Genomic DNA, 26,492 nt, shown 5'->3' on the forward strand with positions numbered 1-26,492 from the left:
CATTAAAAAGCACAGTTTTTTGTTAACATAGCTCCCTGGTTCTTTTTAGAACTTCATCAGTGGCGAGAGATAATGATGATAAATCCAATGATGGCTGTGAATCCTTTATTGACAGTTCCAGGGCAGCAGAAGATCCCTCTGGTTCCATCAGCATTTGAACCTCCAGTTGTGGAGAGGTATTTCTGCTCAATACAATATTCCAGTCAGAGGAAAAAAATGGATAGTCATTCAGGTTTTGCATTATATAAACCCCAGTCTTGTTTCATCTATTGCTATTTCAGTCAACTATGGTGCAATCATTCATATTAAGATACTCTTCTGGCTGCATCTTCAACACATTTCTCACTCAGCAAATAGCTATCAAACACTATGTGACAGCCACCGATATACTACATATTGACAGAGTCCACTAGGGCTCTCAACAAAATACCACAGACTATGTAGCTTTAACATCAAACACTTGTTTTGCAACCTCTCTCCTTGGTTTGCAAACACCACCTGAATGGGTCCTTCCATGGCCATTTTCTCTACCTGTGTGTGTTCTTGGTATTTTGCCTTCACATAGAAGGGTGCCAATCCAAATGAATGAGGGTCTCCCTTATGATTTCATTTAACTTTACTAGCTTTAAGGTCTATCACCAAATATAGTCATGTTGGAGACAGGACTTCAACATACAGATTTTGTTGAGGCCTTTGGAGATACAATTCAACCAAGAGCAATTGGTTACCATAGAATTCCTGTCATAGAATAATTCTTTTCAGTAAAAGTAAGATTATCAGTATTTTGGTTGTACATTCTGGCATATTCCATCTTCCCTTCTTGAGAATATTTTGAGATGCTGAGAAAGTAAAATATAATATTTATTCTTGCTCACAGAGTATGAACAAAAATGTTGTACTTCTAGAGACCACCAAAGTTTAGCTAAGTGACATCTACCCTAGCAGTCAAACACCAATCCCAGATGGTAAAACTGAAGCCAGAGTAGGCTCATTAAATGAGAAATGACTGATGTAGTCACAACTGAATGTTGGTCATGGAAAACTAGAGTAATCTGACTTTGATTTTTTTCCAACCCTAAAACTTTCCTTTTCCATTTTCCCTGTCATATTGTCATCTAGGTCAGTTCTTCTTAGTCTTTCTTAACATATTTCTACTTAAACTAATAGAGACTGTGAGAATGAAGTGCTTCCTTTTGGGAAGAGATGATAGAATCTCTCATGGCAGTCTCATGGCAGCATCACATTCTGTGACCTTATTCCCCTAAATCATGTTCAGTGTGGTAAGCCAATGTTATTTAATAAGGAAAATATAGTTCACACGCCATAAATAATAAAAAGTTTGTGTAATAGAAATTTTGTTCAACTTCATCCTCATTTTGTCTATTTTATTTTTTCCCTCCTAGAGATTTATTGTCCTCCTCTGTAGCACCAGCTGATTCAAGACAATTTTGTATTTCTTCCCAATTTGGATCCTCAGTTCTACCAAATGTGAATATGCCAAACATGCTTTCGCATCGTGTCTACTCAGGTATGAGAAATAGATGGCTCTCCCTCAGAGTCACCATGACTTGAGTAGCTGCCAATCAAACTTACTGCTAAATTTTGGAGGCTGAGCAGTGTGCTGATTATGCTTATATTTCTGCGGTTGCTACCTGGATTTGTGTCATGTTTCCACCACTGTGTGACCAAAAATAAGTTGCTTAACTCCTCCAATCATCAATTTACTGACAAATAATTTGAAAAAATTGTAATATTACCACACACAAAGAATATTTAGATTATGAGGATATGAGGCCTCAGAGATACAGATACTTACAGCAGTGATATGTGGCCTGGTAGAGCATAGTTAAGATTTATTCTGAAGAAGGAGAGTATTTGAGGTGTTAGAGCAAAGGAGTGATATGATCTGACTTACATTTATCAGGCTCACTGTGCTTTCTATGTTTGGAGAAATTTGATGGGGATAAATTGGTGGGAGTTGTTGAATTATTATAATAGTCAAAAGATTTATGATGGATTCACTGGAGTTGTTGAATTATTATAATGGTCAAAAGATTTATGATGGATTCACTCTGGGTGGTGACAGTAGGTATAGTAAGAAAAGGTTAGATTTTATGATTATTCTGAAGGTAAAAACAAAACAGTTTTTCTCACAGTGTACCCATGTGATATTAGGAGAGACTACACAGGTGACATCAAACATTTTGATCTAAACAATCATACAGGTGGAGTTGCCATTCACTGAGTTGAGGAAGACTGTGAGAGGAACAGTGCTCTTGTGGAGAGAGATATCATACCTCAGCTTTGCTCACATCATATTTTAGATGCCCAACAAGCATTGCCAAAGGAGATGTCAGGAAGTCAGGAGAGATCTTGGAGTTAGCCTGGAGATATCATTTTGAAAGCCACCAGCATATGTGAGACCAGAAGAGATCATTTATAGAGCATGTGTTATAGAAGTTAAAAGAATCAACCCTGAGACATACCATAGGGCTCCGAAGATGAAGAAGAATAGTAAAGGAGAAACTTAAGAAGGTATCAGTGAAGAGGAAATCCATGAGACTATGGTAGTCTGGAACCCAGAGAAAGAAATGCTTTAAAGACAGTGAACAATAATGTCAAGTATGCTATTCATAGATAAACAGATGGAGATTAAGAATATATTATTTGATTCAGCTTTGTGGAGGTCATTGTTGATCTTGACCAGAGTAATTTCTTTTTTTAAGTAAAAACATATTTATTTTTGCATACAAGAGCTGGGGTGTAGGCCAGAGGTTTGGGGGGGGAGAGGATTCACCAGACACAGAGTGGGGAGCTGAACAGGAGGAGCTACTGAAATACACTGCTGAGGGGAGCAGCAGGAAAGACAGGAGAGGCCTTACTGTGCCATGTGGGTCAGCTCTTTGGCCAGGGATCAAACTAGTGTTGCAGTGGCTGTTGTTTCGTAGTGCTGAGACTCAACCCCTTGTACCACCAGGGAGGCCCCAATCAGCAATTTCAACTGATGTTGAGAACATGTAGGAGAGCTCGGTAGAGGATAGGAGAAAAATTCTTCATGATACTGAAGATTGAGCCATTGCCCCAAAATTATACTCAAGAGTTTCTGTTTGACCCTGCTGCCTAATTCTCACAATTCTTAAAGAGAACAATATGAGTGAAAAATGTGACACATAAAGAATTATGACTGTTGCCAGGCCAGCAAAGACACTGACCTGTCTGTATTTGAGCATGTTCCCTCACAAATCCACCACAGTGAGACCAGTCATCTAGTGTCAGTGGCCAGATCTGAAACCAGACACACCCACTGGAGTGATCCAAAGATGACAGTCCCAACAGCTGATCTTGGATGGAAACCCCAGCTGGAAGCAAGAGCCCCATAAATCTAGATCCCATGGTTACAGGCAACAGATAAATAGAGCAGTGAAATAGTGCTCTGCTGAATTAGAAAGTCACTCTTATTTATGAAGAATCAAGAAGCTGCCAAAATCTGGATACATGCAGGCATGTTGAGCATCTGTCCCAGTAACACAGGTCATGTTTCCTGCCACTGGCTAATGTCTATGAGTAAGCACGAGTAAGATGGGACCTCGGTCCTATAGACACTGAGCTGCATAGTTGGGAAAATAGGAGCGAAGAAAGGGATCTATTTCAAAAATTAAAATGTTGCTTAGGGAGTGGACTATTTCACCCAAGCTAGTATAAATTTTGATGTCAACTATTTGGAAAAGAAAAAGTGATCCTAGATTAGTGATCCTAGATTTCAGTGGGGCCTAAAATCAAGGTAATTTGAATTGTGGTTTCCACAATATATTATAGACTAGTTCTCTCTCCTTGGGCAGAATGTCATGGGTTGCTAGTTTCATATATGCCAGCTGTCTAAAGAAGACTATCTTGAAGCTATTGAATTGTAAAAATATGGAACTTTAGAGTTAGGATTTTTAGAGGTCATCTGATCTAACCTCTGAGTTTTACAAGTAAAAAGATATCATAACATAAGATACAGTGTAGTTTATTTCAAGATATGTTATTTATAGTTTAATGAACTCTACTATGTTCATACAAAGCAAGTACAACTGTTCTATGATGCTACCTTCTTGTTAGGAAGAACAGATTTATACAATAAAACTACCATTGAACAAAACTAGGTGTACTTTTGCATCTACAATTTTATTTTCTGTAGATCTGTGTTCTGTGCATTTGTACAAAGAAATGTATAGAGAAACTTGTAAAGCAGTTCAACCGGGTAATTTATGTCTGTTAATCTTATGTCTGTTGTCTGTTAATCCTTTGAAAGTTGTGCTTGAATTTCTCCTTGCTTTCATGTCAGTTCTCTTTAAAAAAAAAGCATACTTTTTCATAGATTTGAAGTTTTATTTCATAAAAATTTACACTCATATATTTTAAACTGTATTATTTTATATTGATATAACATAGGTTTGCAGCACTGTATGATTTAGGGGTATAAGTTTACAGCTCTTCAGATATACATCACTACCCCATGCCCATCATCAAAGCATCTATAATCCTCTGCCACTGTTGATTGCACCTCCTCTGCTCCCCACTTCTCACCCACCCTTCAAGTAGCTTCAATTCCACATTCACATTTCTAGGGTTTGTTTTGGTTAGTTTTGTCAGTTCCTTTGTTTTCTTTCTTTATATCCCACATTCAAATATTTGTATTTGTCCTATTCTTTGATTTATTGCACTGAGTATAACTCCTTCCAGGCCATCCAGATGGTCACAAATGGCAATCTTTTTTATTGTTACATAGTATTCAAAAAACCATACTTTTCATTGTTACATAATATTCCATTGTGTATATAGACACATCTGCTTAATCCACTCACCTATCCTTCAGCAGGTAGGTTGTTCCCATAACTTGGCTATTATTAATAGTGCTATAATAACAATAGGATGCATATATTCCTTCAAATTAGTGTTTTTGTATTCTTTGGTAGATACACAGATGTGGGATTGATGGATCATATTGTAGATCTATTTTCAATATTTCAAGAGACCTCCAAACTGTTTTCTATCAGGGCTAGAAAAGTCTACATTCCCACAATAGTGTATAAGATGACTTTTTCTCCACATCCACACCCTTATCAACAACTATTATTTCTGGTCTTTTTAATATGGACCAATCATATAGGTGTGAGATGGTAGTTCATTGTGGTTTTGATTTGCATTTCCTGAAGATAAGTGATGATGAGCATTTTTCATGTTGGCCACCTGTATGTCTTGTTTGGAGAAGTGTCTCTTTAATGTGTCTGTCCATTTTTTTTATTGCCTCCTTTATTATTGAGGTAATATTGGTTTATAACATTGTTTGCATTTTTGAACTATAGTATCTAATTCTTCAAATATTGTTATTGCACCACACCCACTACCACAACACCCATAACTCACCACCATACTCCACCCCCTTAGGTAGCCTCAATTCAACCATCAGATTTCTAGGGCTTCTTATTAATGTGGTTTTATCTGATCCTTTGTTCTGTTTCTTTGTGTTCCCCATGTAAGTCAAACCATGCAGTATTTGTCTTTTTCCTTCTGACTTACTTTGCTTAAGTCATATCCAGTTCCATCCATTTTGTCATATCTTTTCAAAGCATTGAGTAGTTTTCCAGTGTATACACATAGCACATCATCCTGCTCTACTCATGTATTTTGGGTCACCTAAGTAGTTTCCATTTATAATAGTTTGGCTATTGTAGGTAGTGCTGCAATGCATAGGAGTGCATATTTCCTTTCAAATAAGTGAATTTTTGTTTTCTTGGATAGACATGTTGGAGTGATGTTACTGAGTGATATGTCAGATGTAGTTAAGTCTTTTGAGAAACTTCCATACTGTCTTTCATAAGGGCCAGACCAAGCTACATTCCCACCTACAGTATAAGAAGGTATTATTTTTTCCCACCCCCTTGCCAACACTTGTTGATTTGGGTCCTTTTGATGTGAGCTATTTCACAGGTATGAGATGGTATCTCATTGTGGCTTTGATTTGCATTTCTCTGATGATAAATGAAAATGAATAAATTTTCACGGGCCTATGTCTTCTTTGGAGCAGTGACTTTTAGCTCTTCACTCATCTTTGTTTGGGCAATTTGGTATGTGTATGTGAGTAGTTGTTTGAGTTTGTTTGTTTTTTTTTTTTTGTAAATTTTGGATATCAGCCCTTTGTTGGATGTATGGCATGCAAAAATTTTTCTCCTATTTGGTAGGATGTATTCATTTTAATGGTAATTTCTTTCACTGAGCAAAAATCTTTCAGTTTAATGTTATATTTTGTTTTTAAAGATTTATTTATTTCTTTACTTATGCATACAGAACTGGGGTACAGGCCAGAGGTACAGGGGCAGTAAGAGGATTCACCAGAGACAGAGTGGGAAGCAGAACAGGGCAACTGACGAAGTACACTGCTGAGGAAAACAGCAGAGCAAGTCAGGAGAGGTCTGATGAGCCATCTGGATGGCCTCCAGGGTGGGGACTGAATTCATGCTGAAGTGGCTTTAGCTTCTTAGTGCTGTACTTTAACCTGCTGTACCACCAGAGAAGGCCCCATTTGTTTTTTGTTTTTGTTTTCTTTGCCATTATAATTGAGTCCCTTTAGTTGTTTTTGTTTGTTTGTTTTTGCTTTTTGTTTTTTAAGTATTGGTGGTCCATGACAGGTTGAAAATTTAAAGAGAAAAAAAACAGTTCTTTCACCACAAAGCACCAGTGTAGACTCTAAGTACATCAAGAACCCGAAGAAAGAAGTTAATATAGCATGACAGTACCAGGCCAGAGTAGAACACTGAATTCTGGCGACACTTTAAACATTTCAAGAAACTTTAGAAGCTTGACACAAGAATTTAGTTGTTGCCCAAGTCCACTGAATTCATTATAAAAAGTATTTTCCTCAGATACACCAAAAAGTCCACAGAGAACTTTCTATTTCTCCACTTAAATCATTGCATATATTTCCAGGAATTTCAGGGATTTTAAGGATTCCAAAAAACATTAAGTTACTTTATTTTTGTGAGGTCCTCTTGTACCAAAAAATAAAGTAAAATAAAAACTCAATTTATACTTCAAAAGAAAGAGATCAAGTGGTCCACAATTCATTACATCTTTTTTCCTTTTGAAATGTGATAGGAAAACATGGACAATCATGAGACCTAAACTTAAAGGAAAAAAATCTTTTATCATGCTATTACACAAGGACTCTAAAATGCTGAAGAGCTCTGATCTGGCACTGTTTCCAGCATTGTGTGCCACTGCAGTCTTCTGCAGATACTGCTTTAAATCATTATGTTCTGTTTTATTATTTTCAAATGAATGCTGTTGACATTTTTGTTGTGTGGGATGGTGGTTTTTCTGTTTGTTTTGTTTTTTTAGGCTGGGGTATTTTACCACCTGAATCTCTAAAGGCAATGGCTAGAAGAAATGAGATGATTCAAAGACAGCACACTGCCAGGTAATATAACAATTTTCTAAAAGATTTTATTTATTTATGCATACAGAAATGGGGTACAGGCCAGAGGTGCATGTGCAGTGAGAGGATTCACCAGAAACAGAGTGGGGAGAAGAACAGGCAGATCGGCAGAGTACACTGCTGAGGGGAGCAGCGGGCAGGTCAGGAGAGGTCTGCTACGCCATGTGGATCACTACCAGAGGCAGGAATCGAGCTCACACTGAAGCAGCCACAGCTTGGCTTAGCTTTGCAGTGCTGCACTTTAACCCATTGAGGGCCATAACAATATTGTTTTATTTAATTTCTACTTCCTGTTTGCTTATCATTTGCTTTAGATAGAGGGGCATAGATATAACACTTTTTTACATATGCTTATTCATTTGTTATATTTCTATATATTGTTACATTTGTGTGTGTGTGTATATATATATACACACTGACTTTATTTTTAGGTGAAAAAATATAAACATATATTACAAACACAAGCATATATATAGGCTAGGTAAGAATAAAAGCAAGATTTGTGAAACAAAATCTAAAGATCATAGTAAATTGCCTCATAATTAAAATGCCTACTTGTGAATCCTTTGAAATTCACGTTGGCATATTGGTCTATAATTACTTTGATCCTGCCCAAATGTAGGAGTTGAATTTGCCATCAGCCCCATGTCAGCACATCAGAGGCTCTTCAGGAGCCAGGAGAAAGAAAAGCACAGCACTAAAGAGTAAGTTATGGTGGAGGTGAGAAAGGGATTCACAGTAAATTTTCTCATCACTGAATTCTAGTGATTCCAGGTGATGACCAACAAGCAAAGTCAGCAAAACACGAAAGCATCCTCCTCCCTCCTTTCTTGCCACTCGTATTGATTCCTAACAGTCAAGAGTTGCGTGGACTTACTTCCTTTCTTGAGTCCCATTAAGATTGTACTACAGGTCTTTAAAACATACTCACAGAAGTTTAGGTTTTTGTTTTGTTTTATATGAGAATTAACCTCTGCAAAGAAGCTACCCTGTGCAGCATCATCCCTTGCTTGCTAAATTTGCCTGATCTGTTCGAAGTGTGTTCTAAAGACTGGCTTTGGCCCTCCATTGTGAGAACCAGCCAATCCCTTCGCCTTCGAACATATCCCAAACTCTCCTACCCAGAGGCTTTGTGCAAGGTACGTGTTTCCACCCAGTAAACTCCAGATAAGTAGTGTGAGGCCTCACAGGAAAGGCAGAGGTGCTTAGGGATAGGAACGGTCACTAAAATTACATTTCCAATGGTTTTTCTTGGGTTTTGGAAAAGCATTGTTTTGTTTTTAGGATGGAAATGGAAATGCATGCCATTTACCAGCAACGGAAAATAGAAAAAGTTAACCCCACGGGACTAGCCGGCACAGTGCCTCCGTTCCTCTATGGCTCTGAGACCTCAGCTGTCTCAGCCCCGTACCATGGCAGGACCACACTCCCTGCAAGTGATATCCATTTTCACAGAAGCACCTTGAGAAACCTTCCAGGAAACCCCGCGGTAGTGGCAACAGGTTCAAATTTTGTAGAGAGCTGGAGGCAGAAATGTCGGCGTCTCAGGAGAGGTACTGGAAATCAGAAAGTTCTAGACAGTGATACTGAGAGTTGCAAAAATCAAATAGAAGAAAAAGTCCTAGACCAGACTCATGCAATGCCTTGTGAAGAGATTGAGTATGCAAAAGACCCAGAAACTGAAGCTCTCAACAGCAAGTCAAATGAGACCCATGAGATGTCAGCTACAGCCCTTGCCAACACTTATGGAGAGCTCGAACCCACCTACAGAAAACCCTGGGGAACTCATGGTGCTCTCCTGGAGAAAGAGGACTGGGACAGTGGAAAAGAGAAGGAATCGGAGCAGGACTTTGCAACCTGTGGTGAGAAGAATGGGGTTTACCCTCCAGTTCCTCCACCATCTCTGCCAGGTGGGTAACCAGGGGTTAGTCTTATTGAAACATAGATTGGCAAGTCTTTAATTACATAGTGACCTGTGCCCAATGCACTTCCTTTTGTCTTTCTTTTTCTTAGTTCTGTTTAGAACTCCTTCTTCATGAAATCGCTTCATTATGTTAATAGTTCCAGTAATTCATATCTGTGAAACTTGTCTCTACTTATACATTGCTATTTAGAGAATTTTCAGCCAAGTGCAAAGGTAAATATGAGGAAGGAAAGGGAAAGCTACCAGAAATTTTAACTAATTTTCTGTTTAACTTACTGTTAACTGTTTCACCATAAAATTGAGGAGCTTTGTGATTACATTATGGATTCTATCTCCTATATATTTAAATGTAGAGGAAAAAATAGATAACAGAAGCATTAGCTTTCAGTGTCCATACTGTTCTGATGCCTTATAAAATACTATTCTCCAAAACACACACTGAAAGTTTCCTAAAACACTTCAAAACACAAGATGTGGGCATGAAATCTAGCAATCATTTCCCTCATAAAGTATTATACTACTATGATGAAGATGTAGCTAAATTCACCTAGAGAAGGCAGCAGATAATTAATACTGTGGCAAATAATAGTGTTAATCTGGAGAATAAAATCCCCAGGGCATTTTTATTGAACTCAGAGATGCTGGAGCAGGCCTGTAACTTAACATATAATTGTGTAAAGATCTTTTAGGGGAAGAAAGGAAACAGCTAAGCTTTTAGAAAGCATCTCTAAGGAACTCCTCATATCTTTTAAAGAGTTCATATATAATACCATACAAAGAGATCATTCTATGCTAGCAGAGCATGAGGAAATTAATGTAGCTATACATAAAACTGTGCTCTCAGCTTCCCTCTTTTCTACTGGAAATTTCATACCACAAATAATTTCCTTTCCATTTTAAAGGAACACATGCGCTGGTTGCAATCAGGGGAACTCTATCTTTGGATGAAGATATTCAGAAATGGACTGTGAATGATGTGTACAACTTCATCGGTAGCCTACCTGGTTGTTCAGATTATGCTCAGGTGATTTACATTAAGTATTTTCATAATAAGTATGACATTTGAAATATATTTCCTTTATTATGAATTCTGTTAAATTTGTACTTTGTGCCCAGAGAGGATGCTTAACAAACCCCCACTTTTTATGCCAATGGCTGCCCTTGACCAGGACCCTGGGTCTTGTGCCCACACACTAGCCGGGAGTCTGGGAAAGCCTGCATTTGGCTTTAAATTCTGTTTCACCAAGACTCCTGAGACTTGGGGATTCTCCCAAAATTAAGAGGTTCAGAGGCCAAACACCCAAAAAGAGTAAGAAATGTCAACTGTCCTATACCTCTATATCCAAAACTTTTAAGGCATGTACTTCTCTGTCAGACATAATAGGATAACAAAATTTCAAGCAACAATGTGCCTACTAGATAATGGAATTATTATCTTTGGTTTATATATTAAATGGGAGAAAACAAGGAAAGGACATTATCATTTAACTACATCATGATTAACTGATGTTAAAGATAATTCTTTTCAGATCTCAGTTTTGTAATAATATTTTCTTTCAATGTAATTCTGTTATTTTCCCATTTATTTATATTTTTGTTCTATTTATGGAATTTACCAAACAGAATATAGAGTAGGAATTAAGGGTATGACTTATAAATTCAGAAAGAATAAGTTCAGGACCTTCCTGATGGCCCAGGGGTTAATCTCAGTGCTATCACTGCGACAGCCTGAGTTTAATACCCGGCCAAGGATGTGACCCGGATGGTGCAGCAGGCCTCTTCTGTCTCGCCTGCTGCTCTCCTCAGCTGTGTATTTCAGTAGAGATACCTGTTCTGCTCCTCACTCTGTCTCTGGGAACTCCTCTCACCCCTGCCTCTCTGGCCCACACTCAGTTCTTCAATGCAAAAATAAATTAAAAAGTAAAAGGACAATTTCAAATCCTGGCTTTACTGCTTTCTGAATGGTGACCTAGGATGAGTTGCATCTTCTCAACACATCAGTTTTTTTTATCTGTAAAATGGAACATAATGTTATAAATCATTCTCAAAGGATTATCAAATCATTAAGCAGTCTCTGGCACCTTATCAGTAACAATAAATGTTAATTTCCTCATATGTCAGAGGCTTCTGGTAAAAGCAGGACCTCAATTTACTTAAGAGGCAAATTTTATTCAAATCACCCATTTGGTCTTTTTGCATTCCTGATAAAATTTTTGTCCTATTCTCTCCTCCTTAATGCACATAACTTTTATTATTTGTCTTTAACCATCGGTAAGTCACTTTTTTTTTTATTTATTTATTTATTTATGCATACAGACTGGGGTACAGGCCAGAGGTGCAGGGGCGGCGAGAGACTTCATCAGAGACAGAGTGGGGAGCAGAACAGGCAGATCGAGGAAGTACACTGCTGAGGGGAGCAGCGGGCGGGTCAGGAGAGGTCTGCCTCGCCATGTGGTCACCTCCGGGGCAGGCGGGAATCGAACTCATGGGGAATTGGCTTTAGATTCTCAGTGTTGTGCTTTAACCCGCTGCGCCACCAGGGAGGGCCGGTAAGTCACTTTTTAAATTTACCTATGTCACTTATCAAATGCCACATCAACCACTGATCTAACAAAGTTACCAAGTTCAGTTAACAGTCAGAAACAAGGAACCCCACATATAAGGGGCAGGTGATTGCTGGATGCTAGGGGATTGAATCTGTTTGAAATCTCTTTATCTTATTCAGTCAGTGAGTGAACCACAGTCAAAAAAACTTCAGCTTATAATAACACTCTTGGGATGAATAATGCTACATGCACTTCATACTTTATAATACCGAATGTCCCCCTTGCGGGTACATTGAAGTCACTTTAAGTTTGGAGAACTCCTCCAAACTTCGCTGACTCATTATCTGTTACCAGCAGGCTGTGGGTACTCCCTTCCCCACCCCAAGAGGTGGCACAACTATTTCCGGATATTTCCCAGATGTGGTCAGGATCAAGTACTGCTCTTGTTTCTTCATGAAGTTTTTCCCTCCGGTGACTGCCTGTGACTTCAGGGACAGAGCACACAGCTCTGCCGGCACAGCCACCTGCTCAGTGTTCTGTACAGAGCTCCCCGCCCAGGGTGGGCGTGTTCTAGTACAAGCTCTGAAGCGACCCTGCGTACAGCTCTCACAAGGACCTTTGTCTATAACACTCTCTTGGATCTTACTCACAGCTGGGACAAGTTGAAGTTGCCATTACTGCCTCCCCAACCCCGTACCAACTTCTTCCCACCTTTGGTGTCTACTCAGCAAATCTCCTCCACCTGCCTCCTGCAGGTAGAAAAAGAAATTTAGAAAAAAATAACTGCAGCTAAATCCCAAATCCTAATGCAAATTAAGTTTTCCGTGGAGAGAGTTCATGGCTCAGCAGTTTAGGGACATCCAGGAGACTTGGCAACAATACTTTGTTTGTTCTAAGTAAATGTCTAGTTTAGTAAATTCAGCAGATAAAATAATCCCTCTCCAAAAGTAACTGAATTACTAAAAATATGTGCACACTTGTATCATATACTTGGCCCAAACTACTCTTGAGAGAATGGGAGGGGGGGTGGCTCCTGATGACGGGAAGTGTGCTCTGTCACTGTCCTCAGGGCCTCGAGCCCAGGCCCACCCAGCATGGTGGAAAGGTAGCCCCCTCATTTCTCCTGGCTGCCAACCCACCTCTGAAAATGTATCCTGGTGGTTTCTCTTTCTTTATTGCTCACTGGAACCCTGTGAAGGAGAGAGGAGTGAGGTAAAAACTCTACCTTCAATATACTTAATGATTTTCATCAGTTTCCAGTTATCTGAATAGCAGAAGAATTAAACACAAAAATTCTTGATTTAGATTCATGAATGTATGTTATTTTGCAAGTTCCCTAATTAGCAAGCTAATGCTTCTTAGGCAACTCACTTAACCTGTTTTCTCTCAGCTCCCTCATTTATAAAAGATCATAATAATAATGGCTACTTCTTGTTGGACACTGACTGTCTGGCAGGTACCATGCTAAGAATGGCACTTAAATTATCTTTTAAATTCACTCTGTCGTATTTCTGCAAGATAGTTATTAACCTTATTTTGCATCTGAGTAAAACTGAGTATCAAGATGGCTTGTAAGTGCTTGAAAATATATATGTAACTCCAAATCCGGCTATTTCCATTATAATTGCTTTATATTGAAGCTATTACATCATCTGGTTTATGAACAAGAGCAACTTGGCCCATAGGAGTTCTCAAAAGTGATCCTTAATTTGTTCTTGATAATTAAGCATCTTAACAGAGGTCAGAAATTTCCCCAAGATAAAGTTACAAGATTAACCCAAGCTATCAGCATTTTTGCTTTGGCACAAATTTAGATAATTCATAGTTTAGCTATTCTATTATTTGTTTAATGAAGATAGGAAAAGAAACACTTAATAACTTTTAAATAACTAAGCTGTCACAGATCACAAAATACAGAAGGCTCCCTACAAAGATTCTGTTTTACAGCGGGTTCTGAGGCGTGCCATCTGAGGTGTGGAGCACTTAGTGGAAAAAGACAAATATGCCTCTTTTTCTGGGGAGGGGCAGTTTCCAGAAGAGCAGACAGTAAGTGATTCCACATCAACATGAGTGTGCTATGTGAGAGCAGATTTGGGCATGATGGGTACACATAGGGCTTCAGAACTTCCTGATGAGGAGGCATCAGAAATGAAATCTGGCTGACACTGAGGAGTTTACTAGCTTGGGGGATGTGAGGGAAGAAGGATGCAATGGAAGGGTTTCCAGGCTAGAACCAAAAGTATGTAATTCACTTCTGATTGGGATGCAAGTGTTTTCTAGTGGCACAGAGTTCTAGGCCCAGGTACAAGAGATGAGGATGAAGAGCCAGGACAAGAGAGGGAAAAGAGGCCTGATCAAAGGCGCTTGAAGTCTTGGGGAAGGATTGTGACTTCATCAGGGAAGCAGTGGAAGTTTTCAACAGGAGAGGCATGATTCACTATATCTCACAAAGGTTAGTCAGGTTGATTTTATAAAAATAGGTTGAAGTGAGCAACACTTGAGGAGAAGCCTCCTCAGACGAACAATAATGAAGTTTGGCCCAGGGTAAGTACAGTGGGGTGGGCAGATAAGAATGTTATCTGAGAGACAGAATGGGCAGAACTCAGCTGCTGGGTTAAAAAATATACATTAGGGAGATTTCGGCATATAGAGACAGTCACTGAAATCAAATCAAGAGACTGAGATGAGCCAGAAAGAATAAAGAGGTCAGAAACCTAAGGGACACTAACACATAAGGATGGACCAAGAAGCAGTGGCCACAAGATGACTGTGAAGGAGCTGGCAGAGGGTACCCCAAGAGGGAAATGCCTCCTGAAGCCAAGGCATTCATGGATTATCATGAAGGAGTAGCCAGCATGTCAAAGGTAAGCCAGGAGCAAAAGAAATGTGAGGACTGAAAAAAATCCACACTTGATAATGACAGTCACTCAATAGGACCAGAAGAGAACAGGTTTCATATACCTCAGAGACCAGAAGTCAGACTTCATGAGAACGAGCAATGACTAAGAAATAAAAATATGGAAACGGGGAGCATTAGAATACTCGAGAAATTGGCCACAAAAGGAATGAGAAACAAGGAGTAGTATCTGGAGACAGACTAAGGAAGAATTTGTGTATTTTTATTATTACATATTTCAAGATGGCAGAGACTTTCCTAATTGCCAATGTGAAATAACCAACCGAAGAGAAGAAAACTAAAGACCAGAGGGAGTGTTATTTTATTGAGTGAGACCTTGAGGTGGGACAGTGAGAACCATCGGCATGGTAGACAGACAGGTTGTCTTTAAAGCAGTGAGATTTTCCTGTTCCTCTGTATCAGGGCAAGGAGAAAATGCCAGTTTTCAAGTCTATTCACCGGAATCAGAGGTAGATTTTATCAATTGATTTCTTTCTTTCTTTCTTTTAATTATAACTCTCTAGGATCTGCTGAAAAGGAAAGTAGATTCTGTCAGATATAAAGTTTGAGAAAAAACTTTAGAGAAAGCTTGAAATAGAAAGCCAAAGCTCATCAATAAAGATAGAAGGATTGCTAGTCGCTCAAAGTTGAAATTAGGCCACTACCATTCTGCCTGTTTTTTTTCTATCATCTATTTACTGCCTGGAAGCTTTGTTTACCAGAAGCCTCTTTAGTTTTTGGAAGAAAGGAAGGCCTGGTCACAAGCGTAACACAAGCTAAACAAGTAGGCCCAGCTGGAAAGGTCCAGCAAGACAGTGCTCACCTGCATTTCCCTCTCTCCCTTTCCCATTCATCTAAGGCAGTGGGCCGAAGGCCATGTAAGAAATGAAATTTGTCTCTAAAGGTCTTTCCTGGCATCGTTTGATACACACTGTTTGCCACTCATTGATTTGTCCAGCGTGATGGTACATAGTAAATAAGACATAATTATTTGGGGTCAGAATTGAGTTCAATAAATGGAATCACAGTATTTATCCAAGGATTACTTAAGAGAACAATGTGCTACTGGAGCACAGAAGATAGTGACTGAAAATAAGATGTGGAACAAAATTTTTGTCACCCTGTATTAATGCTTCCTCCAAAATGAGAATAGCCATATAAAAAAGCAACAACAAAATAAGGTCTTTTATTTAAACACAAAGTTAACACGTTTTGTGTTTAATAAGGTATTTAAAGATCATGCAATTGATGGAGAAACGTTGCCATTACTCACAGAGGAACACCTGCGAAGCACCATGGGTTTAAAGCTAGGGCCTGCGCTAAAGATTCAATCACAGGTATGGAAATTTAACACGACCAAATGTGTGCTAATGACAGAAGTTTAAGAGAAATGTATTACTTTTCTGTTGTAATATGGCTGGTTCCTATCTGACCTCTTTATTAAATTTTTCCTCCCTATGGGTGGGGGCATGGGCGAAGTGGAGAGACCTGGGAACCCTGACCTCTTTATTAAATTTTTCCTCTCTATGAGTGAGGGCGTGGGGGTTGCGGGGGGACCTGGGAACCCTAGATGGAGGAGCACACACACTGCCAGGATAGTTGGGAAGGCCCAGAGCAGTGGTGTGCTGTTAACAACCAGCTTCGTTAAAGTCAAAGTGGTCCCTGGTCTTTAGCGCCTGTCAATTGCCTTAGTGTAAATACTCCACCATGACTGATACCTGTAAATGTGATATCAACTAGTTTAACATCACTGAATACAAAACTGGGAAGAGCTGCAGCACCCCATTTCAGAGTACCTTCACTATATGGATAGCCTAGACAAAAATAAACTCAAAAGCAGAGATAATGATAATGCAATGATAGGTGAGAATAACTGAGAAGTGGTGTTGTTAATATGTATAAACTTAGTTTGCCACATAAGTTATTTCATGGTAAATTTACATAATTTAATTTTTAATAGTGACACGTTTAACAACTGACTCACAAACTTCCTAAAAATGTAACAGTAGAATGCTGGAGTAGGGGGTACCTGTCTCCAGTGTACCCCTTCTTATGACCTCAAATGCTTCCCTCTGGACTAAGACACCATCATATCTCTATGGATTGCTGCAATAGCCTTCCAAGCATTCTTCCTACTCTGCCTCTGCCAGCCAGAGCCTGTTCACAAAAAATGATCCTTCTAATACATAAGACTCGGGTCTGCAACAGTTCCCTTTTTCCTTCAGAGTAAAAGTCGACATCCTGTTCATTGGTACTCACCCCCACCACCACCACTTCCCTTACCCTGCTGACTCCAGCTTCTACGTCTCTCCCATCCACTACGGCCTTTGCCCACGCACCCCTGGATGTTGCCCTAACATCTGGGCATATTCCACCTTAGAGCCATCCTGCTCCATAGATGCATCCCCCCTCATTTCCTCATATTTCTCTCCCTTCTCCTTCAGCTTTCTCAGTTACTGTCCTCATCACCCTATTTAACAGTGCACATGTCCTAGTTCCCATGCATACTACTACTGCACCCTTTATGGTTCTTCTTTTCCTTCAAATCACCCCCAGTCATATGGTATGATTAACTTATTTGTTCTACTCATTGTGGAGTTCCTTCTGCTCCCATTACAGAAGAGAAATCATTGTTTTGTTGATGGGTGATGTAGCCTTAGAATATGCAAGGTCCATAATAGGTCAAATTTTTTTTTGTTCAATGAGTCTCCCAAAAGTGAAACCAAGAGACCACAACTAATTCTTCCCAAAATTCATACAGAACAGCACCTGGTTATAACACATGCTTGGATCAGGAGCTGAGATGTCAGAATATACTTCAAACCCTCTTTTTTATTGAGGTATTTGTTGGTTACAGCACTGTATATGTTCATACCTCTTCAGATGTATGTTAGCATTCCATGCCCACACCAAAGGGCCCATTTTCCTCCCCCCAGTCCTTTAGGCCACACCCACCCTTTCCTGCTACTCTCCTCCACCCTCACCCCCCAACCTCAGTAGCAGCCAGTTCCTAAGGACTTATTGTGGTTTAGTTTTGTTTTTTCCTTTGCTTTGTTTCTTTATATTCCACATATGAACAAAAGTATCTGGTAGCTGCCTTTTCTGACTTTTTTTTTTGCATAATACCCTCCACAAATGGCAAGAAGCTATTTTTTCATGGCTGAGTAGTGTTCCACTGTGTATATACACCCCATCTTTATCCAGCCAGCCACTGGGAACTTAGGTTGTTTCTGTAGCTCAGCTATTATAAATAGTGCTGAAGAGAAATAGAAATGCATATATCTTTTCAAGTTAGTGGGATTTTGTACTCTTTGGATAAAAGAGTGGAGTTGCTAGATCAAATAATACATCTTTAATATTTTAAGAAACCTTTATATTGTTTTCCATAGAGACTGCTGAGTTTACATTCCCACCAAGAGTGCATAAGAGTTCCTTTTTCTCCACACCCTGTCCAATACTTGTTATTTCTGGTCTTTTTGATATTAGGCAACACCTCATGGTAGGAAAACCTTTTTTCTTTGCCTAAAATTTATAGGGTAAAGCAGTTCTTTAATTATAATGCAGTTACTTTAATGTTTTCATTGGTATTCTTTTTCCCAACTTCTCATTTTGGAATAATTTTAGATGCAGAAAACTTGCAAACAAGAGTTCACCCAGCTTTTACTAATGTTAACATCTTACATAATGTAGCACATTTGTCAAAACTAAGAAATTAACACTGGCACAATATGGTATTCACTTTCAAATGGACTGTTTCTTTAGTGGAGATATTGTATCTCTTGGCATACTTACAATACTACACATTTTCTCTCAAATTAGATTTTCTTTGGATATGATTTATCACTTTTTCTTTTTTTCTTTCTTTTTTAGTTGTTCTTTTCCTTGGGGTCAATCCCAAGTCATTCTCAATCTTCTCACTTGCAGTTAGCATTGCCATCCGCTCCCCACCACCCCCCAAAAAAACACACACATCATTTTCACAAGACTGTAAGTCATTTCTTCTGCTCCCATAGGGCAAGTGTAAGTAAGTTCATGAGGCCCAACTGAGCCCAGGACCATCTGCTGCATTAGCAGGACAGGGCTCCCTCTTGCTGCTAGGCATTCAGTGTTAGGAACTTCCAGGGGTTCAACTAAAGCAGTCAAATTGTAAGCTTCCAGCATCTGGAAACCTCCAAAGGGAAGCATGTAGGTGTTTATCAAGGAATACAATAACCAAGTCTCGATCTCCAAAATGGGAATCAAGAGCAAAATTCCCCATAGCAGGCAAGCCCCACCAAAGAGGAAGGAGACCCATCTCCAGATCAGAAACTTAGAAAGTGTGCCTGGTTTGGGCACAGAAAGAAATGGTGGGCCCTCCCTGGTGGCGCATGGGTTAGGATGCAGCACGGCAGGCTGGCGGCAGCCACTGCTGTGAGTTAGATCCTCCAGCCGGAGGTGACCCACATGGCACAGCAGACCTCTCCAAACCTGCCTGCCACTCCCCTCAGCACTGTACTTCATTAATCTTCTTGTTCCTCAATCCCATTCTGTCTCTGGTGAATCCTCTCACTGTCCCTGAACCTCTGGCCTATACTCCAGTTCTGTAAGCATCAATAAATAAATCTTTAAAAAGAAAAAAAAAAAAGAAATGGTTAGAAGAAAAGTGACTGGAATTTGAGAACTCAAATACTGTCAGAATGGAGAACAACATCGGTTGTGCTAACATGAACAGCCTAAGAATTTCCTGGGTCCAATTGAGTGTTAGTGGGTGGTGGAGTCAGCAGGTTAGGCCTGAGGCAGCTAGTCCAGAGCAGCGCCTTTTATGTAGCAACACTAAGCCCGCTGAAGGCATCTGTGGGCTGAAGTTGTTTAAAGAATCCCAGCCTGGAGAAGGAGCAGCTGGGTGTTGGTCGAGGTGGAATAAGGTATCTCTGTGTTCCCAGGATCACTGGAAAAGGAAGATGGTGGAGTGAATTCAGGTGAAATCATTTTCTATGTAGATGAGCCACAGCAGAACCATGAAAAGAAACTGGAAAATTACTGCCACCTTGATAACCAGTTTAGAGCAGTAAATGCTATGTTACTGTGAGAAAGAAAAGTCCTGTCAAGACACAGAGCAGGCCACCCCAAAGTGTGAAATGTGACATATTAATATTTTAAATGAAAGTTACTTGAGAAACAGTTGATAGTAGATTGATACACGCACATGGGAAATCTTTCCCATGTGAAGAGGTTGCCCAAGGAGATTGCCCAGATGAAGGCAAGGACTGACTTACAAGTTTTGCTTCGCTCCTCACTGAATTAGTATCCAAACTCAATTTTTTTTTTAATCTCATCTGTTTTTCACAAATGTATTGCTTCTTAGTCTAGAAGGTCTATGCCTCTTGCATCGGTCATTTCAATAGTCCCCTATTCACGAAGACGCCCTCCATACAAATTGGTTAAATTGATCTTTTTCTCCTAGTCACCTGCCTTGTGCAATTAGACCAGTCAAGTAAACAAGAGGGGTAGGAGAAAATCTCTCTTCCCCCTCACTATATTATGTCCATCATAACTGTACCAATGCTCAGTCCCAAAAATTACCTCAGCTTCCCTGTCGTCTGTGGCTAAGCAGAGTACACTGAGTTACTGAAGGAAGTCATAGTCTTACTGGCTGCATTATTTTTGTCTTTAAAGGTATCTCAGCATGTGCAAAGTATGTTCTACAAGAAAAATCTTTCACATCCCTCCCATACAAAAGAAGCTTTTGGTCAACCAACAAATACAGCCCCTCTTATGGATTTTAATTCCTGGGGTGATACACTGGACATGCCTTGTTCCCAGGATATAATGGCTCCTAAAGGAACTGAGCAAGATAGTATGAGAAATTAAAAGTTTCAAGGAGCAAAAACGCTGTTAGTTTTTCAAGTTGTCTAGGATTTTCTGAAGGGTATATAGAGTTTGCATAGAAGTTGAGAGACAGAGAAAGCCAAGTCTCCTAAGAGCTGTCTTAGAGGAGGTCTTGTTTGAGAGCTTCTAAACACAAAATAGGATAGAGGCATGTCCTTGGAAGCAAATGCTAAATGAAGCAAATTTTCAGACATCAAGAAAGTTACAGTGAAATGTTTCCACAAAGATCGGCCTTCTTGAAGAAGCCAAAAGCAAATACTGGACAAAGAATCACCTTACCTTTCTTCAGTTATTTCCTACCCACCACCTACCCTACAATCCAGAAAATGACAAAGACAACCAACCCAGTGGTATCAGAAGAAGGCAGGAAAGAAAGCAGAGAAGTACAAAATGGAGAGCTAGGGATTTGACACATGCCTCCACATTTTGCATTGTGGGCTTCCAGCCTGAAGGAGGCCCAAGCTAGGGAAGAGCAGAGCTTTAACTTGAAAGTTCAGAATTTATTACTTGGCATTTTATTTCAGACATGAAGCAGTTGTGACTAAAAATAACTGTGGGACTCATTATCTGAGAGACCATAAAAAGCCATAGTGCCCACCTTGGATTTCACCCAAGGGCTGCGAAAGAATTATCTTTGCAAAGCAGGTTTGAATTGGCAAGGTGGCAGAGAGAAGATTACAGTGGCTTTCTTCTGGCACCCACAGAGTCCTATTCCTTCAACTTCACGTTCCACAGAAAGCCTCTGAAAGGATAAGCAAGAAACTGTTATGTTTGCTTAAGGAGGGCACTGGTGTTCTGGGTGTGAGGGAGACTTCTTACTATGTATCCTTTTGTATGCTTAGAATTTTTAACTATGAGAATGTAGTCTCTGTTTTAAATATTTACATTTTCAAGAAAGAAACTCTAGTTGGCAGGGTCTAAGATGTCCTCAAGGGTGTCTGCCTTCTAGTATTCCTGTTCTGTGTATTTCCCTCCCCCTTTGGGAGGACTAAAGGCAATGACTCCTTTTCAGTGTCCAGAATATGGAGACCAGAATGGGATGTCACTTCTGTCGCTTCTGGCTTGTGTCCTCTTTCTCATTCTCTTTCCAAACCTCTGCTTGGGGGAACCAGGGACCTTGTGGAGAGGCCCATATGGTTGAACTTGGAGTGGATCTTCTGAGGTCCACCAACAGCCTCAAGGGAATTTGAACGTGGCTCTTGAGCCTGGAGATGACTATATACTCCTGCCCACAGTTTGAGGGGAGATCCTTATGAAATCCTGAGGCAGAGATTCACCAGCTAAGCTGCCCCTGGATTCCTGACTGACCCCCAACACTGAGATAATAAACATGTATTGTTTTCAGTCACTAATTTTGGCTCATTTGTTTTTACAGTAATGGATAATTAAAAGAAAATATACATGGCATTGATCAGCATAAATAGCATGTTACCCACATTCATTGTTTGATTTGGAAGGGTACTTCTTGAAGTCTCTGTCCCACAAGCCATGCTAATTTCATTAGGCTTTGCTTTCTTTCATTTTTAATATGAAAGAAAATTGTATTATACTTTCATATGCTTATGACTTGCTAGTTTATGCTTTTGGCATCTGTAGGGTGTGGGGGAAGAGAATACCTCCAAGTTTCAAAATGTTAATAACTTTTTATCTCATGAACTTTCATCTGTTATAATTTTCCACATGCAAGAACTTCACAGATGTTATGTTAGAGGAGAAAAAGAAAATGTGAATATTTTTAGTGGCAAAGGGATTATGTAGTTCAATCCATATAATGGCTTTTGAATGTCTTATCCTTTCTAAATGAGTCATTGAGTTGGTAACTGATTCACTTGAACAGATGTGCCTCCAAGTTGCGCTAAGGAAATGTTCTGATATGCCATCCTGGCAAGTACTATCACCAAAAAAAGCTCTGTGCTTAATTTTAGTTCCATGCATGAAGAGAGAATCAGAAGGCACAAGAGGCTCTCCCAGCTCTCAGCTCTCTTTGCAAGCAGAGACTGAAATTGCTTGTCCACACGAAGATTGCTTTCTTCCCAGATTAACGACTACAGGGCACCTTTTAAAAAGAGATGCATTTTGGTAACAGAAATTACTTTAGAGGGTAAAGATTTCTCATTAAGAAATAGTTTTTTAACTTTTCTACAAATGCTGCTTACATCTGGAGCATGTTCTGTACACTTTGCAAAAATAAAGCAAATAGCAGCAACCAAAAACCCTCTCTGATGTTTGCAAACAAACTTGTGCTTGCTTAATAAGATCTTCTCACTCATGAAATACTCTTTTTAGACAGATGGAATAAATATCCATGCAGTAGAATACTTCTATTTGGAGGTATGACAACTATTAAAAAGCAATAATAAAATTCAGATATCATCAATGTGTACTCCTAAGCAATGAGGGAATTTAATGATGGTTAAAGATGACTGGTAACATCAAAAAAGGAGAAACCATCAAACATTATCTCTTGATGGAAGTCCATGAAACCCCATATGAAGTAGTCTTACCAAAAAATCATTTTAAACATGAATATAATTGAAATTTTAGATCCAAAACTAATTATAGAAAATTCAGAGAACATGTTAACTATCACCACCGTTATGTTTCCATAGTTCCAAACTGTGAGAAACAGTACAGTGGAAATAGCCTGCCTTTCTCTAACAAATTAATGGTAAAGTAAAACAGAGAGAGGAAAAATGAAAAGTAGCAGACAATAAAGATTTACATCATTAGATATAAAATAGTGATGATGGTTGCACCATATTGTGAATATGATTAAAATCACTGAACCATCTTAAAATGTTTAAAAATTGCAAATGTTATGTTATATATATTATATACTCTTATACACACTTATGCATACAACAATTGGGAAAATTTGAATATGACTGGGACATTCAATGCTCTGAGTCCATTGTCTTTCTTTTTTGCTTGTGATAATTGTTTTGTGAAGTTTATTCTTATACTAAAAGCGGTTACATTAATACTCAGTATCTAAAACAAGGGTACTTCAAAAATATTTAAAAATGTAAATTTATAAAAAAGAATTCTTGTCTCTTAAAAATATATAGCGAAGGGGCCTCCCTGGTGGCGCAGTGGGTTAAAGCACAGCACTAAGAAGCTAAAGCCACTAGCGCATGAGTTCAAATCCCGCCTGCCCTGGAGGAGATCCACATGACGAGGCAGACCTCTCCTGACCCACCCGCTGCTCCCCTCAGCAGTGTATTTCATTGATCTGCCTGTTCTGCTCCCCACTCTGTCTCTGGTGAATCCTCTCACCCTCCGCATCTCTGACCTGTACCCCAGTTCCATATAAATAAATAAATATTTAAAAAAAAAGCTCAAAAAATATATATATAGCGAAATATGAACATATAACATGGGATCCGTAGTCCTATTTGTTGTCAGGGCTGTTGTCTCAGTGCCCAGGGTTTCTGCTGGGCACTGAGACAACACTAAAATGTAGAATCAGGCAGGAGCCCTCTCACCAGGCAAAAGTCCAGGTATGAGAAACATACTGGGAAACCAGTATGTGCTGAAATCATCAGGCAGATATGGGAGAATAGCCAGATCAGCTAGAATACCTTACTGGTCAAACTTAGCAGAAAGTCACATAAACCTAGGGATTAGAGAGCATATGCTTTGATTAGCAGGAATAATGGAGCCCCCCAAACAAGAGCCCCTGGTAACTCCAACCTAGCTTGCACCAGATGATAATGCACCCCCTACATGCACTCCCACACTGTCCTTTCCTCCATGTACTTGTCCATCTTTTCTGACCTGGTTCTAAATAAATATGAGCTGCCTATAGTCTGGACTGCACTTTTTTTTTTTTTTTATTTAAAGATTTAGTTATTGGGCCCTCCCTGGTGGTGCAGTGGTTTGGAGCACTGCACTGAGAAGCTAAGCCAAGCCGTGGCTGCTTCAGTGGGAGAGTTCAATCCCCGCCAGGAAGTGATCCACATGGCTCAGCAGACCTCTTTTGTCTCACCTGCTGTTCCCCTTAATAGTGTACTTCATTCATCTGCCTGTTCTTCCAGTTCTGCCTCTGTGAAGCCTCTCACCACCCCTGCACCTCTGGCCTGTACCCCAGTTGTATATGCATAAATGATTAAATCTTAAAAAAAATTCACTATCAAACTCATTCAATGTTTGTGTATGTTTGAAACTTATTACAATAAAAGTTTTCTAAAAATCTGTTTACTGGGGCCTTGCTGGGTGGCTCAACGAGTTAAAACACATCACTAAGAAGCCAGCCACAGCTACTTCAGCATGAGTTTGATTCTTGGCCAGGGAGGTGATCCACATGGTGGAGCAGACTTCTGTCTCCCCTGCTGCTCTCATCATTAGTGTACTCTGTCAATTTGCCTGTTCCGCACCCCACTCTGTCTCTGGTGAATCCCCTCACCAACCCTGGCACCTCTAGCCTATAACCCAGTTCAGTATGCATAAAAAAAATCTTGTTTTTAAAGAATCTACTTACTAAAGAATTATTTACAATATGTTTGGATTCTGATTTTTTTAATAAAACAAAGTACTCAAAATGCATATTTGCTATTTGAGATTTATGGAATAATCATTACTGAGAAAATAGTTCAGGCAAATCCAGTTCCTCTTTATGGTAACTATGAAAAAGGGTGTTTTATCTAAGTTCGATGAAAAGCCTGTTTTATAGACATTTGTGATAAATTTACTGAGCTTATCCATCCTGCCTTTGGAAAATGAGAATCTTCTAATATAAACCAAAAACAGAAGGTCCAAAGTCTTTTATGTGTCTGTTGCTACTCACAACATGTCATCATTATTCAGCTGTGAGAAGTTAATTTCTCAGGGAAAGGTAGTAGTTCATTGAGTGTTATTTTGAAAAATGTTGGTTTTTTTTTTTTTTCTTACAATGTTTGCTTTTTCTCAGGTATAGTACCCACAGAATTTCCACCATCTGTTCACCTGTGCACCAGCACCATAGTCTCTTGTGCTCTCCCTGACCTCCTTTTGATCCCTCTCCCTGGCTCTCCCCTGCAGAATATCTCTAATTTATAGCTATCTGTTTATTTTTGTTTTGTTTTGTTGTGGGTTTTTAGTTGTCATTATTTTTTCCTCTTGATCCTCAATAGTCCTTCTGTAAGTGAAATGATCCAGTATTTTTCTTTTTCTTACTGACTTATTTCATTGAGCAGAATCCTTTCAAGCTCAATTCATATTGCTGCAGATGGCATTAGTTTGTCTTTTTTAAAATTGCTGAACACTATTCCACAGTGTATAGTTAACACATCTTGATCCAGTCAACTATTTTGGGGAATTTGAGTTGTTTATAAGTCTTAGCTATTGTAAAAAGTGCTGCAGTAAACATAGGGGTGCATGTATTCTTTTGAATTAATGTTTTTGTGTCCTTTGGGTAGATTCCTAAGAGTGGAGTTGCTGGGTCATATGGTAGCTCCATTTTTAATAGACTAAGGAAACTCCACACAGCTTTCCATAGTGGTTGGACCAGTTTGCATTCCCACCAGCAGTGTAGGAGAGTTCCTTTTTCATCCTCACCAACATTTGTAGCTAGTTTGTTTATTTGTTTGCAGCTTTTAAAAGTGTAGCTAGTTTTTTTTAATTTGTGCCATTCTTACTGATGTAAGGTGGTATCTCATTGTGGTTTTGATTTGTATTTCCCTGATTAGGAGGTATGTTAGACATGTTTTCATATGCCTGTTGTCCATCTGTATTTCCTCTCTGGATAAATATCTTTTAAGTTCTTTTGCCCATTTTTTGACTGGATCATTTATTTTGTTTACA

The 26,492-nt window shown here is 39.3% G+C and overlaps 1 protein-coding gene across 1 annotated transcript; it reads left to right on the top strand.

Moving 5' to 3' along the window:
• The first annotated feature begins 90 nt into the window (after positions 1–90).
• SAMD7 (sterile alpha motif domain containing 7) lies at positions 91–20,693 on the top strand. The gene is made up of 7 exons (XM_004674947.1): positions 91–176; positions 1,404–1,528; positions 7,381–7,459; positions 8,762–9,387; positions 10,304–10,425; positions 16,070–16,180; positions 20,499–20,693. The coding sequence occupies exons 1-7, from the start codon at positions 91–93 to the stop codon at positions 20,691–20,693; spliced, it is 1,344 nt and encodes a 447-aa protein (XP_004675004.1).
• The last annotated feature ends 5,799 nt before the right edge of the window (positions 20,694–26,492 follow it).

The sequence above is a fragment of the Condylura cristata genome, unplaced genomic scaffold (genome assembly GCF_000260355.1).
Source record: "Condylura cristata isolate star-nosed mole 26May11 unplaced genomic scaffold, ConCri1.0 scaffold00003, whole genome shotgun sequence".
Taxonomy (NCBI): domain Eukaryota; kingdom Metazoa; phylum Chordata; class Mammalia; order Eulipotyphla; family Talpidae; genus Condylura; species Condylura cristata.

What these genes read in the sequence shown, in the direction of transcription:
- SAMD7 (XM_004674947.1), top strand. Translation starts at nt 91, where the DNA reads ATGGCTGTGAATCCTTTATTGACAGTTCCAGGGCAGCAGAAGATCCCT. An exon ending in GAACCTCCAGTTGTGGAGAG is followed by an intron (nt 177 to 1,403) that starts GTATTTCTGCTC and finishes TTTCCCTCCTAG; the next exon opens with AGATTTATTGTCCTCCTCTG. An exon ending in CAAAGACAGCACACTGCCAG is followed by an intron (nt 7,460 to 8,761) that starts GTAATATAACAA and finishes TTTTGTTTTTAG; the next exon opens with GATGGAAATGGAAATGCATG.